This window comes from Onychomys torridus, chromosome 23 (assembly GCF_903995425.1).
Source record: "Onychomys torridus chromosome 23, mOncTor1.1, whole genome shotgun sequence".
NCBI lineage: Eukaryota > Metazoa > Chordata > Mammalia > Rodentia > Cricetidae > Onychomys > Onychomys torridus.
This window is the reverse complement of record NC_050465.1, coordinates 48,854,074-48,867,618: the sequence shown is the minus strand read 5'-3', so window position 1 is coordinate 48,867,618 and position 13,545 is coordinate 48,854,074. Positions and strand designations below refer to the sequence as shown.

Genomic DNA, 13,545 nt, shown 5'->3' with positions numbered 1-13,545 from the left:
CTTCCATTGAAGGTACAAGTTCCTTGTCTCTAAGTACCGGATTCTGCAGTCCAGTTTTTGGTGTATTTTGGATAAGCCTGTACAACACTAGCCATTTAAGGTCAAGCAATTGGGCAACTGTTAACCACGTGCACTGCGCAGGTTTCCATCTCTGAGTTTGCAGAATCTCGACATCTCTAGAGCCCTGCACTATCCCCAGCTCTGTCTGCATGACCCCAGGAAGCTACTGGATAAACCTCGTGTAAGGATCCGCTAGCTAGCTTCCCGCTCCAATCTGCACCCTAATTCTACCCAGGCTCCCTCTATTCCCTTTCACGCACACTCAAGGATGCTGGGCACCAGTTCAAGTTAGGTCTATGGTTTGGGTCAGAGGAACAGGAGGGCGGTAGGCGATCGGCGGCGCGCACGGAGACGCGCGGGCCGGGGCGGGGACAGCGTGCAGCGTCGGGGGCGGGCGCAGGCAGCGTCTCGGAGCAGCTCGCCTTTGTTCTCTGCCATTGTGAGGCACTTCCTCTTCTGGCTCTGCATTTCTGCACCCTATGGGGAATTCGGAAGGGGCTTTTGGGGTTTACTTTTGGGTACGTGATGCTGTCCTGAGCTTGGCCTCTCCCTCGCTGCCCTCCTTCCCCATGCTTGGCGGGGAGGCCGGCTGCAAAGAGCCACTTGCCCCCGACGGCTGCGCCGCCGCACAACCGGCTGCTCCCGCAGGAGACATCCCAACCCAGCACCGGGGATCGCACCTCCCGATCGGCCACCGCGGCGATCCGTTTCCTCGGATCCACACGGGGTCCGGGCACCGGCGGCTCGGGAGAGCCCCGCAGCGAGGGTCGGAGGCCGGCGCGCAGCCCGAGCTGGGTCGCTCCGGCGTCCCGGGAGCCAGCGCTAGTGTCGCAGCGGCCCTCCCCGGCGCGCTCGAGCTCCCCGGCCGCCCGGCGGCCGCCTCAGCCCCCTTATATAGCCCTCTAAAAATAGCTTGCCTCGCACCGCCTTGTAAGGCAGCAGGGAGATCCGCAGCGCGCCAATCGGAGGCCGCCGTCCGGGCCAGGCCCCGCCCCAGGGCCCGTTCCGAGTGCCGCATTGGTCCTCAGTGACTTCATGAGCCCCCTGTTTACCTTACATGGTCACACGCGGCCTAATGGACGCCCTCCTCCGAGATCCCACGGCTGCGCGCAGAGCCGGGTGGAGGGAGGGAGTTTGGGGAGGGGGAAGAGCAGGAGGAGGAGACAAGGGAGGAGGGGGGGGGGACTACAAACTAGCGAGGATGGGGTGGGGGGGGGGGAGGGAAGGGAAGGGGGGGGGGGGAGAGAAGCGATCGCGAGAAAAAAAATGCAACCTCCCAAAATAAAGAGCAAAGATTGCATTAGGAGCGAACAGCGCTGCAGATATAGATGGCAGCTTCGTGTCAGTGAGTTTGCGTCCCCCTTCCTGATCCACGAGCTGGAGTGATTAGAGCCCTGGAAGGGAATTGTTACTCCCGTGAAGTCCCCTTTTCCTGGCAGTCATCTGCACTGTACACGCTGGATCCCTCTCTCCATCCACCCCACTCACTCGCTCCTCTCTCACCTCCTCTCTCTCTCCTGCATTGATTTTTTTTTCTCTCCTTTTTTTAGTTGACTGAAACAAAACAAAACAAAAGGGCCACTGGATGTCTGCCTTCTTGGGGGGTGAGCCAGACAGACTGACAAACAAACAGACCCAGCTGAGCTCGGGGGAGGGTTTCTCCTCCGGTTTTGCCCGGCAGCAGCAGCATGGACGTGTTGGCTAGTTATAGTATATTCCAGGAGCTACAACTTGTCCACGACACCGGCTACTTCTCAGCTTTGCCATCCCTGGAGGAGACCTGGCAGCAGGTGAATGATTTAAATTACTTGTGTAAATCGTGTTGCGGCGGCGGAGACGCAGGGGCTGCGTTGGTGTGGGCTTTGAGTTGAAATTTTATTTTTTTCCTTCTTCTTCTTCTTCTTCTTCTTCTTCTTCTTCTTCTTCTTCTTCTTCTTCTTCTTCTTCTTCTTCTTCTTCTTTTTTTTTTGTCTGTGTGTTGTTTAAAATGTTTTCTGAAACAATCATATGCGTTTACCTCTCCACCCACCCCTAGCCCCTTAGTGTGCTGAGCTGAACCGGTTCTAGCTGCCTGCGTTTCTGTCACCAACACACATCCTTGCGCACACGTTGTCGGGCTCACTGTCCCCCAGCCGAGACCTGCTGGCGAACTTCTGGGGTTTAGAGGAGCCGGGTGGGAAGGTGGTTGAGCAATGGTTGACAGGATGCCACGTTCCTAAATTCAGGAGTTCTGACCTTTTTGGTACTTAAATCGGGTTCATCTCTTTCAACTGGTGCTGAGGACTGTCAGTTGCGGGGGTCGGGGGGGGGGCACGGAGTGTTTTCCCCAGTTTTTTTAGCGAGTGTCAAATAAAGAACAGGAGCTTGACTTTTGGGTTACAAGGTGAGCTGTATGTAGGAAGAGAAGCCAGGTGACAAAAGATGCTTTCTGGCTTAAGTATATGTACAAGGAAGATGGGAAGATGTGTCTGTCTTAGGCTGACAATGCATTTACATTGTAGGTTCCCCAGCTAACGTCTCCAGAGAGAGCAGCCAATACTGTGTCCTTGTTTTTCTTTTTTTGTTTGAGGTGCCTCTCAGGTTAGCACTACCTTGGACAAAGGGTGGTGGTGTGTGCTTCGGTGCTTCTGACTCTGTCTTAGAGGACTAGTTAAGAAACTCCTAGGATGCTGAAGGGTACTGGTGCCAAGTTGGCTTGGCATTGAAGGGAGGTTGAAGCCTGGCTGGGGACAAGTTCACTGGGCTTTGTGAAGTGGAATGAAAAAAAAAAGTGCTGGTCAGTGGAAAGTGCTGGGTCTGCTGCGGAAACAGTGGTTTTTCCAGCAGCGATTAGGAGCTGCTGAAGGGACATTCTGCAGGGAAAGATGGTGGTAGTGGGGGCGGGGCAGCTGGGGAGAGGGGACAGGATGGGTGTTTTAAAAAGTCTACGGTGTGCACCGATGGAAAGTCCAAGAAGACCGTCCGGATTGGAGCGTCAGGAGTGTGAACTTGTACAGTCCATCCAGGAGAAAAACCACTTGCCCTTGGGGAGGACTGTGCGATCCTTGGTGTGTGGCTGCTCATGTAACTTCTCTGCTCAGTGACAGCAGCTTGTTAGGGCTAATGAACGGCTGAGTTTCCCCTGCCAGGATCCAAAGCAGGATTTGCCAGCTTGAGGCTGGGGTGTCACAGTTGCTGTTTTAGGAAGAGATGTTTAGCTCATGGTATAGGGAGCCAGTGGCAAAGTGCTCCCTCGCTCTTTAGACCATGCCATTGTTGCTAGTTGTTCTTGCTTGGCTAGAAGCTGTGAGTTTTCCTCCAGGTATTGGCGGCCTGTGTCTGTGCAGGGCACGCATTCCAGTCAGAAGAGGGTGGCGGATACTGCCCTTCACGAAGCACACAGCCACCATGCACACATCATTTCTTGAACGCATCCTTTCCTAGCAAGACTAGGTCTCCTGAAGGGTCTCACTACATCCCCTTCTTCCTTTCCATTTTGCGTGTGGAGTAAGCCCAAATGTTGCCAGAATTTCATTTTCCAAACAGCCTTCTTTTCACACTGTGAGCCCATTGGTGTGGAATCAGTTGCATATTAACAACGGTCTAGACTGGTTAGGAAAGGGAATCTGTTGATTTAGTCAGCCTGCCCCAGGCAGCCCTTGTTTGTGACTAACTGTTCAGTGTTGGAGGGAAGAAAGTTGGCTTTAGTTGTTACAACGTTCCCTGCAGATGAATCACACAACTTTGTTTTGGTTCAAGTTTTCAAGGTAGTAAAGCCTGCTCCTGGGGTGGGGGTGGGGGTGGGCTCTTAGAGGAAACCTGCTTTTCTAGATGGGCCTAGAGAATCCAGAAGGTACAGCTTCAAGGAAACATCCTTGGCTTGACAATTAGGGGATGTATTAGATCTATTGTTTCCTCAGAAGCCAGCTCTGCTCTTCCTCTCTCCCTCCTCCCCCCCTCCTGCCCTCCTGCACTTCCCTCCTCCCATTTCTAGAAACCTCTAGCCTTTTTTTTTTTTTTTTTTTTTAATCGCCGGGCTAAGGAATTCTCACGTCCGTCTTCTTTCTTATTTCTTGCCTCAACTGTCTCCAACTGCCATCTTAAAACCTTTCTCCAAGTCCACATGGAAACGTAACTCGTGGGCAAACACTTGTAAACAAGGTACCACAGCCAGGAGTTCTCTGCTCTGGACTCTGTGCACAGCTGCTCTGTATAAAGGTATCTAGGACCTCAGTTCGTGCTGATGACAAAACCTTTAGCCTTTATCTCTTCCTTCCTCCCCTTCCCGTACCCTCTTGCTTCTGAGTCTAGGGGGTAGTGGTGTAGTGGTGGTTTTATGCAACTGATAGTTTACAATTAACCAGATGGTGAAATTTTGAGACTCCTTTGCTCAAAACAGCTCAAGAAGGTTGCTACAAAAACCCCAGGCAGGAGGAAGTGTCCCGATGATGCTGTGGGGTAATCAGATTTTAGAGGTCAAATGAGGAATCATTATTAGATGTTTTTCTTAAAGTGAGCAATATACCTGGCCTCGGGGACATACGGGGAGGGGGGGGGCGGAATGGAGCTCCTTATAATCTGATTTGGTTTCTAGAGAATGGTTTTGGATGATAAAGCCAAGAACATCTATCTGCACATCGGCAAATTGAGGAGGGGCTGTTTGTGGACTTTGCTTCAAACTTAGGCTATGGGATAGTTTCCTGTGTCAGTGAGCCTGTGACAAAGACATTGATTGTGACAGGCAGGACTGTCTTCTGTCACTTTGACATGGATTCTTAGGCAGTGATATTCAACCAGAGTTCCAACTCCCCAAATTGTTGTTGGTGTAATTAAAAACCCAAGTGGACATTCCAGATGAACAGCTCTCCATCTCTGGACCCTAACTGTGTGCTGCAATCTGGGCTCCAGTAAGATCATTTCTGCCCGTCATGTAACTAAATCACACCATGCTTCTCTGCTTATGTGCTCTGTTATTTTATGGGATTCAGCTGACATACCTCTGAAGGCTACCAGGCTTAAGCTCTCTGTAAACTTGCAGGAAATATTTCAAAAGCTGTTTGAACGGAAGTTGAAAACAGTCCAGGATAGGACGGATGCTAGAGTAGGTTTTAGGGTACCATTTGATGGTAAAGCAGGGTACACTCATAAAGTCACGAGAGGCGTCGGACTCTTTGAACTGGCTGCTGACTCAGAAAATAAGCATTTCATATGACACCTTCATTTCCTTCCAGACTCTGCGGGGACTTAGAATTTTTATAGATTCTTTATTCCCAGCATGCTGTTTCATGAGGACAGTCCAAGTAATCACAATGAGTATTCTTTGCACTTAACTTTGCTACATGTCATTGAGAAGCATGGCATGTTTACTTGAAAACTCTTATGGAATTATGTTCATTGTTAATGCTGATTCATAATTGGCAAATGGGGTCAATTTCAGGCCTCCCTTTTGCTTGGAGAAAATTTTCCACTGCTACTGGAAACAAATAAATAAATCATAGAACGTTCTTCCCTCCTCCTCCATTCCCTCATTGTTTTAAACTAATGGCATACTTGGCTTCTGTAAGGACTAAAGTGTCCCCATAACTCTGCAATTTCATCTTGGTTTCAGGCGTCCTGAAACACTTTTTATGAGGGCTTTTGGTATGAGGCATCTCTAGGGGAAAAACCTACAGAAATGGTTGCCTTCCAAGAACAGCCTCATGGTACCACCGGAGCTGGGATTTGGTCTGTGAGCCACACTGCTGCTGTGTGATCTTGCCTCGCACAGGCCTGGGCAGCCAGGTGCTCTCAAACAGCTAGACAAAGCAAACTGCAGGATCTATCCATCCGCAGGTTTGCCACTGTCCCAATTTGCAGAAAACCTTATCATGAATTAGAATTTCTTGGCAACAGCACCACCCTGAGAAATTTGTAGACACAAAGGAGCCTTGGTAACCACGTTGAAAGGATAGAATAGCTGGCTTTGCTTTTCTTTTTTTTTTTTTTTTATGTGATTTGTGTGTTCGTCAGTTATTGTAAATCTATTTCTTTATTTGAAACAGTGTCTTGGTAGAGAAAAAAAAAAATCAGAACTGCCCTGATTCTGAAGACTTTCTTTATAAAGATGTAGTCACTAAATACATGTGACTTTAAAAATGAGAGCACATGTGAATGCCATCAATCACACACTTAGCCTTTCTGTAATAGATTCGTTTTTATGTTCTTTTAATAGACACATCTTCTTGTGGGTTTAGGGACTCATGCACATAATCATTCAGTCTACCTGTTTGCAATTTGGTATTTTAAAGTACGCCACGCTCTCAATGCAGATATCGCTACTACACCTGTCCTCAGTAAGGGAAACAGAACTTACCATTCTTTGTTCTCCTTGTATCTCACACCCCTACTCACCACCATGAGGGGAGAGGGATGCTGGGGTCCCATCCATTTAAAAGGCAAAGTAGAAGATAGGGAGTGACAGCTTTGCCCTGAGATGATTTATGGATGGGCATATTGGAGACCTTAAGTGTTCCAATGTGGCTCTTCTCTCCCAGCCCCCTGCTAGATAGAAATGCCTATTGAGGCTAATTTGCTTCTCCACTTAAATGGGGATAGTTTAAAGAGGGTCGGAATGGAGCTTTTAATGGCCATTCTCTATGACTCTTCAAATTCTCTCTTCAAAGAATTCCCCTTATTTCAGCTGTTAGGGTATAAGCACAGCAAGCTTACTTTGGCCAGTCCCAGCTAGCTCATGGTGGTAGGATTCCTGCTCTGCTATTGGATCAGTTAGTGGGTAGATGTTTCTATCTGGAGTCGCCTTCACTGGACCTATTACTGGTGAAGGTATATAATGCCTCCCTGATGCTAGCTCACTTGCTATAGTTAGAGGTGGAATTTCCTGAAAGTTTAGGACAGCTCCCCAATTTAACATGAACCACACCAGGGTGGAGAGGGCAGAGACTTGGTATCCTACCAATCTCTTTGTTCTCCTGAATCAGCTAAGTGCTTGCTTAGCATAAACAGGTGGAAATGTGTTAGCCAACTCTACCAAGAAAGGAACCAGAACTCTACAGCTACTAATGATACTTAATCATTAATGTGATACATAACACTGACAAGCTGGAAAATACTACTCTTTTCCTTATATTGTATGCCCATTTTAGAACATCCTCATGAGAAAACATCCTTATTAAATCTCATTTAGGAGTCCCCCATATAAAATACTGCCATTTTTAAGATGTGTGCCCAAGTAGTCTTTCCTGATCCTGCTCTCCAGTTACCTTTACTTTGCAACATAGTCATTTCTCTGGTCTTGGGCCAAAGACCCTGGCTTGCCATTTGGTGTGAGCCTAAGAGCTTGGCCTGGTAGTCTGCAGTCTGTTTGTCCCACTTTCCGTAACAGGAACTCTGTCTGCCATCTCCTTTGTGTGCGTGCTACAGCAGAATCACCAGCCACCTTGGGGAAATGAGTCCCAAATGCCCACCTGCTTGAGATGCAAGTGACCTCCCATTCCAGGGGAAAACCGCTCCTGGTTGTGCTGGCAATAGACCCAGTGATGCTATGTGGGGTTTTGCTTTTACAAATATTCTACATCAAGCTCTATTAAACCTACTCCATGGTGAATATTTCATTTCTTAAGACCTTATTTAAGCAGGCTGTTGTGTTTGAGCCATGCAAAGTTGAATAGGATGCAGATTCTGCTCTCCAGCAGATTCACCCCAGAACATTGAATGTTTAACATTCAATAATGCAGAACCATTGTAAAAATGAACTCTTTGGTGCTGTTTTTGAACACTAGTCTGTACCTGTCTCTTTTTACTCATGGACTTGTTTATTCAAGCCAGGCTTGAGATGTGCTTAGCTCTATTGTGGGCAAGCCTTTAGCTCAGGGCATGGTGGGGGCCGGTGAACAACAGTGTGACTTCACATGTTTGTAATGTCCAGGAAATGGCGTACATATGTGTGTCATTCGGAAATGACTTGACGTAATTAAAATAATTAATGTAGAGCCACGTGCAATATCTATTTCTGAATATGGATACATTAACATTTCCTGAGGGTCATCCTGAAAGTCTGGCCTCTAGCTTGTAACAAAGCTAAGAACCTTAAAAAAAACCTCATAATTTCAAATCTTGAAAGGGCTTCTGGTTTGCTTACCTCTGAAGTACTGGAGTTGAATCACTGTAGACTGTTGAAGCCAAAGGAGGCATTGAGTTCTTCAGGTTCATGTTAGCCCTGATAACTCCAGAGCCCAGCACTCAGACAGTTGGGTACGTTTCAAATAACTGCTTATGAATATACTTCAGCTCATTTCTTACTCTACCATTCCAAAGAGACACAAGAAAAATCTTCCTTTACCTTGGAAACTGGAACAAAAACAAAAGAAAACAAAACGTGTGCGCGTGCGTACACAGGCATTGCTTCAGCCCTAGAAGAAAACTGTAGAATATTTTAGGGAAAATTTGTTTAGCTTAATCCTTCTCCCAATCTCAATAATCTATAGTTATTTTTAAAAATAAAAAAATAATATATAGCATCTTTTTTGTGTGTAGGAGAGGCAGGAACCTCACAGTAATAATGACATTCTTATAAAAATGTGTTTATCATTGAAGTAGTAACAGATTGGTGGGGAGGGTCATTCAGATACAGGTCCTCAGAGACCGGATACCTGGAGTTGAAGGAGAGCGTAGCAGCTGTGAGATGGCCCCGTGGCACCTTGCCAGCCAAGGGACAACATAAAAGAATCACGTGCTCATGGCCCAGTTCACTCTTCTGAAGTGTTTTCGGTTGTCTGGAAATTTGGGCTGATGTGAGTCTGGAACGTTGTCTGAAGTTACACCAAAGGTACTGTTCTTTCTAATAAAGTAGGAAGAAATTCAGTCTCCCAAGTGGACTCTGGACATTTGTGCAGCTGTTACCTCACTCCAGGGGCCAGGCTCCTCTTTCTGCCTGTCTACCCACTTCACCCTCCCTGCTAGTTCTAATGGGAGAAATTCTCTCTTGGAACTCACCTCATGGTTCTCGTTTGCCTTCTGAGAGCTTAGAAGCTGAAATATCTACCCCCCCCACCCCGGCCCACCCCCCACCCCATAGTTGGAGTCTTCCTTATTTTCTCTGAGCTATATTCTGCTCTGTTCTCTGGTATTTGTGTTTGAATTAGAGTTCTTACAAGGGTTTTTAGGTTATTCACCATTGATTGCCAAAGCTCTGACTTCTCCCATCTTTTCTGTTCCTTTTGTGAATATGGCAACCCTTCTCGTGATCTAGCTTTGAATGACCAGCTGTCTTTCACCCCTTTCTGTATGCTCTAAAATAAAATAGTTCTAGACTGAAAAGTCCTAGGAGTCGATATATAAAATTAGTGTTAAATCTCCTACTGAGTTGGCTTTGGTGTGTTTGCACTGGCCTTCACCTCTCTGCCCCTTCTGTCCCTACTCTGGAATTGTCTTTGTACCTCAGTCACCTGCTGTGATCAGCTTTCCAGCTTTTAGTGCCTCCAGATTGCACACAGGATAGGTCTAAGACGTGTAAGTGTCAAGTTGTTCCAAGACCAGACCCATGTAGCATTAGCAAAAGCCCCCTGCTCTTAGGAGTAGCAAATGCCATCCAAATGAGGTGAGTGGCTTTATCTGCCTTTGCTTTTATTTTTTAATTTAGGTTTTTTTCTCCCTTTTATCTCATTTTTACTTTTTTTCCCCTCCACAATTCTCTTTGTCTAAATTCTGTATCCTTTAACTTTCAGATGAAAGAAACTACCCACCCATCTTCCTTGTCCTTAGTCAATAGCAACTGCTATACTTTTTTATTTTTATTTATTTATTTATTTTACAAATTTGTGTCCAGCTCTTTCTTTACTTGTGATCTTTTCTTCTTAAGACTATTTTCTACTTAGGTTATATTACTTATATTATATTAGTTGTTGCCTTAATGATGAGGTTGGTAGTCACCCTTTGGTGTTTAACCCGCTAGGTTTTAGTGAATCAGGTAGAGGTTCCATAGTTACTTGAATGCTTGCTGTGGCTGTAGTTCAAGATGTAGGTTTTTAACAGATTTTAACAGTGGTTCTCAGTCACACAGACCAAGTAAACAGTGTCCCATTGGGAGGGACTCAGTCAGGCCTCTCTCTACATTTGTCAGGCTACTAGATAACTCCACTGTGTAGCCTCAGACTTGAACCACTGATATACAGAGGGTTACTTGCAGTCACAAGGGCCTAGTCCTTACATTAGAACCTTTTATTCCTTATATAATTTTAATATGAGATTGTTAGATGTTTAAAACAAAGCAGAACAAAGCTGTTCAGTAGTCCTCATCCAGCTTTGTTGAGATGTTGAGTTTTTGTTAGGAGTAGCTTCCCAAGGGTTGATCCACCCTTCTTATTTTGTTTTCCCAAACTTGGTATGTCTAAGGCAGTTCTGTCTGGCTCACGTTTCCTATGACCCACCCTGGGTTTGCTTAACCAGGTCAAATTCCATTTCTGGAAGCTTTGAGGTGTTGGGCATTAGTATCCAGTTAAGTGACATTTCAGGTCATTTTTCCCTGGTGAGTCTGCAGTCAGGGTTCTCTACGTAGCTCAGCCTGCTCCGTGGTTTTTCAAGGAAGCTATGTGTGCATGTACGCCTGTCAGATGGTACAGATGGACATCCGGGACCACGTCTCCATTTTTCTTACTGACCACACTGTTTGAAAGTAGACTCTGTTTTATGCGGAAAAAAATTCAAAGGATCCCTCCTTCTAGTAAGAGGAACAAAAATAAACTGCAGAAAAATTACTGCTGAGGACATTTGGGCAAAGAGGCAGCCTCCGGATCCATGGAAGACTTGGCTCCTGAGGTAATGACTGGGCATGTGGTGATATTCACAAAGAAGCCTTAGAAATGCCTCTTTCTCAAACTGTGATGTTTGCAGACTTGTATCTCCTGTAGCTTTGTCCTTTTATCTATAAACTGTCTTTGAAGGGGTCTGGTTGGCAAGCGAGACCTCCAGGAGAAGCTTAGGGCTCTGAGTTGAAGGATGTTTTTTGGAAAGCTCAACCCAGCTGTGAAAATGGCAATTAGCCATGGAGCAATTGCCCTGCAAGGGAATGACCACCTGCTCTTGACCCCACTCACATTCACCTTCCAAGGCCAAATGAGCATAATTCAATTGACTGGTGATATAGTCTTGGGCTTATTTTTGGAGAGGCAGTGGATTTGCTCAATCTACAAAGGAGTGGAAATAGATAGACCTACCCCTGACTTTTGAGCCTTTGTGTTTTGTTCATCTGGGGACCATAGTTCCTGCTCTTGGGGCACAGCTCCTCCTGTGCATTGGAGGTCTTCTATGAGGAGGGTGTACACAAAGCAGTTCTCTTGTGATCCACAGGATATCCTGTTCAATGTCTGACTTGATTCACATAGAATTCTGCATTCAAAAGTTGTTAGCCATTAACTGTAAGTCTTCCCCTGTGGCTCGAGATTCTTACTTCTTTAATAATGACCAAGAGATGATTTGTTCCATGATAAAGAGTTTCACATTTGCTGATGAGCATCTGAACAAACAGATATTGAATTTAAAAGTTCTGAGGGGCTCATGGCCTCTTGCCGTTGACACATTTGTTCTGTAACTAGGAAGCAGGGAAATATTACAGAATTTCCTACTCAGAGGTGAGAAAATTGAGGTGGAGATGATTAAGCAAGTTATCTTACTGTGGCTGCCAAGTAAACAGGTTGCAAAAGTAGTGGTAGATACGCTTGTGTCTTTCCTCCTTGCATCTGGTCAATATTATCATCATAAAAGCATCAAAATAATACCTAATATATATCAGATACTTCTTAAAGATTATCTCCTTTGAGTATATTATATGTATCATTTAATTCTATCTTCTCCACAACTATGTGAAACACATATTCTGCTTGTCCCACTTTACAGGTGGAGTCATTGTGGTAACATCCAGTGGCTTGCCTAAAATCACATGCCAGGGAAGTGGCTTGGCAGAGTCCAAACCAATGCTTCCAGTTTTTATATGTATACTGACTCTTAGTTTGGTAGGAGACATGATGGCACAAGTCAAAGATATGGCTTGGTACCAGTTGACCTATAACTGGTCTATGGATCAACAGGTATATCTCACTTTTTGAACCTTGGTTTTTCTCCTCTCTGCATGTCCCAGGTGCTTCACAAAGTTCTAGTGTTTTGTCCTACACAAATTACATGAACGTGCAGCTAGAACCTCAAGAAGGTCACTGCCAACTCTTATTCCTCATCTGGAGTGGAGTATTGGTTCCTAAGAGTTGGCTCTGTGACCCAGCATAGGGCATATAGCAGTCACTTAGCAAATGCCCCTAGTACTTAGAACTGGGAAAAGGAACGTATTAGCCCCAGAAATTGGACCCAGGGCGACATCCTTGGACTGTTCTTGGCTTGTTCATGCAGATATCCAACCTTTCCTCTTCCTTTTGTACTCATCTTATGTATAACTTACTTCCAAGTTTTTCCTGGGTGGGTTCTTCCCTCCCCCTTCTCCTTGGCGCCAGAATTAGGCACATATAACATAATCCAGTGCTACTTACCACACCTCCCATTTTCAGCTTACCTGATGACTGAGCTTACAGCAGCTTATGAGAACAAATCAGGTTTTATGAGATCTATAAATATCTCGGATAGGAATTTTATTTCATTTTCCTCCTTCAAATAAGATGTAATGGAAGCACTCACAGACACGGGGAATATTCTTTCTGTGATGAAGTGAGGTGTTTGTGAATAGGCCTCTGAAAAGCAATCATTTGATATAGTTGTTCATGTTGGGAGCTTTTTCTCGGGGAGGGGGCATAGCTGTGCATATACTGCTATAAAACTCTTTATTATTTATTATAATCTTTATTATATCTTGGAGTTTAAGGTTTGGTTCAGCACCTACAGAGAAGTTTATTTTGCTGAAGCCGGCCTGGTGTGTAGACTGCTTTCCTTCCTTTGGTAGATTTTTGCATGTCTTGTGTTCTTAGAGACTAGGGAAGTCCCGTTGACCAGTGAAGGTGGTAAGCTCCCAGAAGGCATCCTTAGTTCCCCCTGCTAGCGTCCCTTCCAGCTGACTTCCCTTCCATCCCTCTCTCTACGTCATGGGCTGTCCTGGGAAGACGTCAAACCACAGCATAGCACGCAGGATGCCGTTTTCTCTTAGATTTAGACTTTCAAAATATATTTCAGCTTCTTTGTTTCCTTAAGGTATATTAACTAATACCCACAAATGAAAAACCTATTTTTTGGGGGGAGGGGCGCCTTGTCTTTCATAGTAGCTGCAAGGAACTGGGAGCCATAGACATTAAATCATGCCTTTTATAGCAGATAAGCATTGAAGTAGCTAAGGTGTGAATCTTGTTTTCCTCTCTGTACAGTGGAAATGATGGGCTTCCTTTGCCGTATCACATCCAGGGCTACTTTAAGAACTTTAGCTATAGATTTAACAGAGGTTTGGTTGCTGTTTTGGTTTGGGTTTTTGGTATTTGGGGGGGGGGGTTGGTTTTGAGGAGTATTTTGAATTTAATGCCA

General features: G+C 45.6%; 1 protein-coding gene across 4 annotated transcripts in view; it reads left to right on the top strand.

Moving 5' to 3' along the window:
* The first annotated feature begins 517 nt into the window (after positions 1-517).
* The window catches only part of Klf7 (Kruppel like factor 7), an 88,450-nt gene continuing 75,422 nt past the window's right edge, over positions 518-13,545 (top strand). For 2 of the 4 annotated variants that reach the window (XM_036173565.1, XM_036173562.1), the window contains exon 1: positions 1,591-1,850. In XM_036173565.1, coding sequence (XP_036029458.1) covers positions 1,749-1,850 — 102 coding nt within the window. In that variant the 5' untranslated portion in view covers positions 1,591-1,748. Of the gene's footprint in view, positions 579-1,319; positions 1,406-1,590; positions 1,851-13,545 lie in introns of those variants that run through there. The other 2 variants (XM_036173564.1, XM_036173563.1) reach the window with 2 other exon arrangements.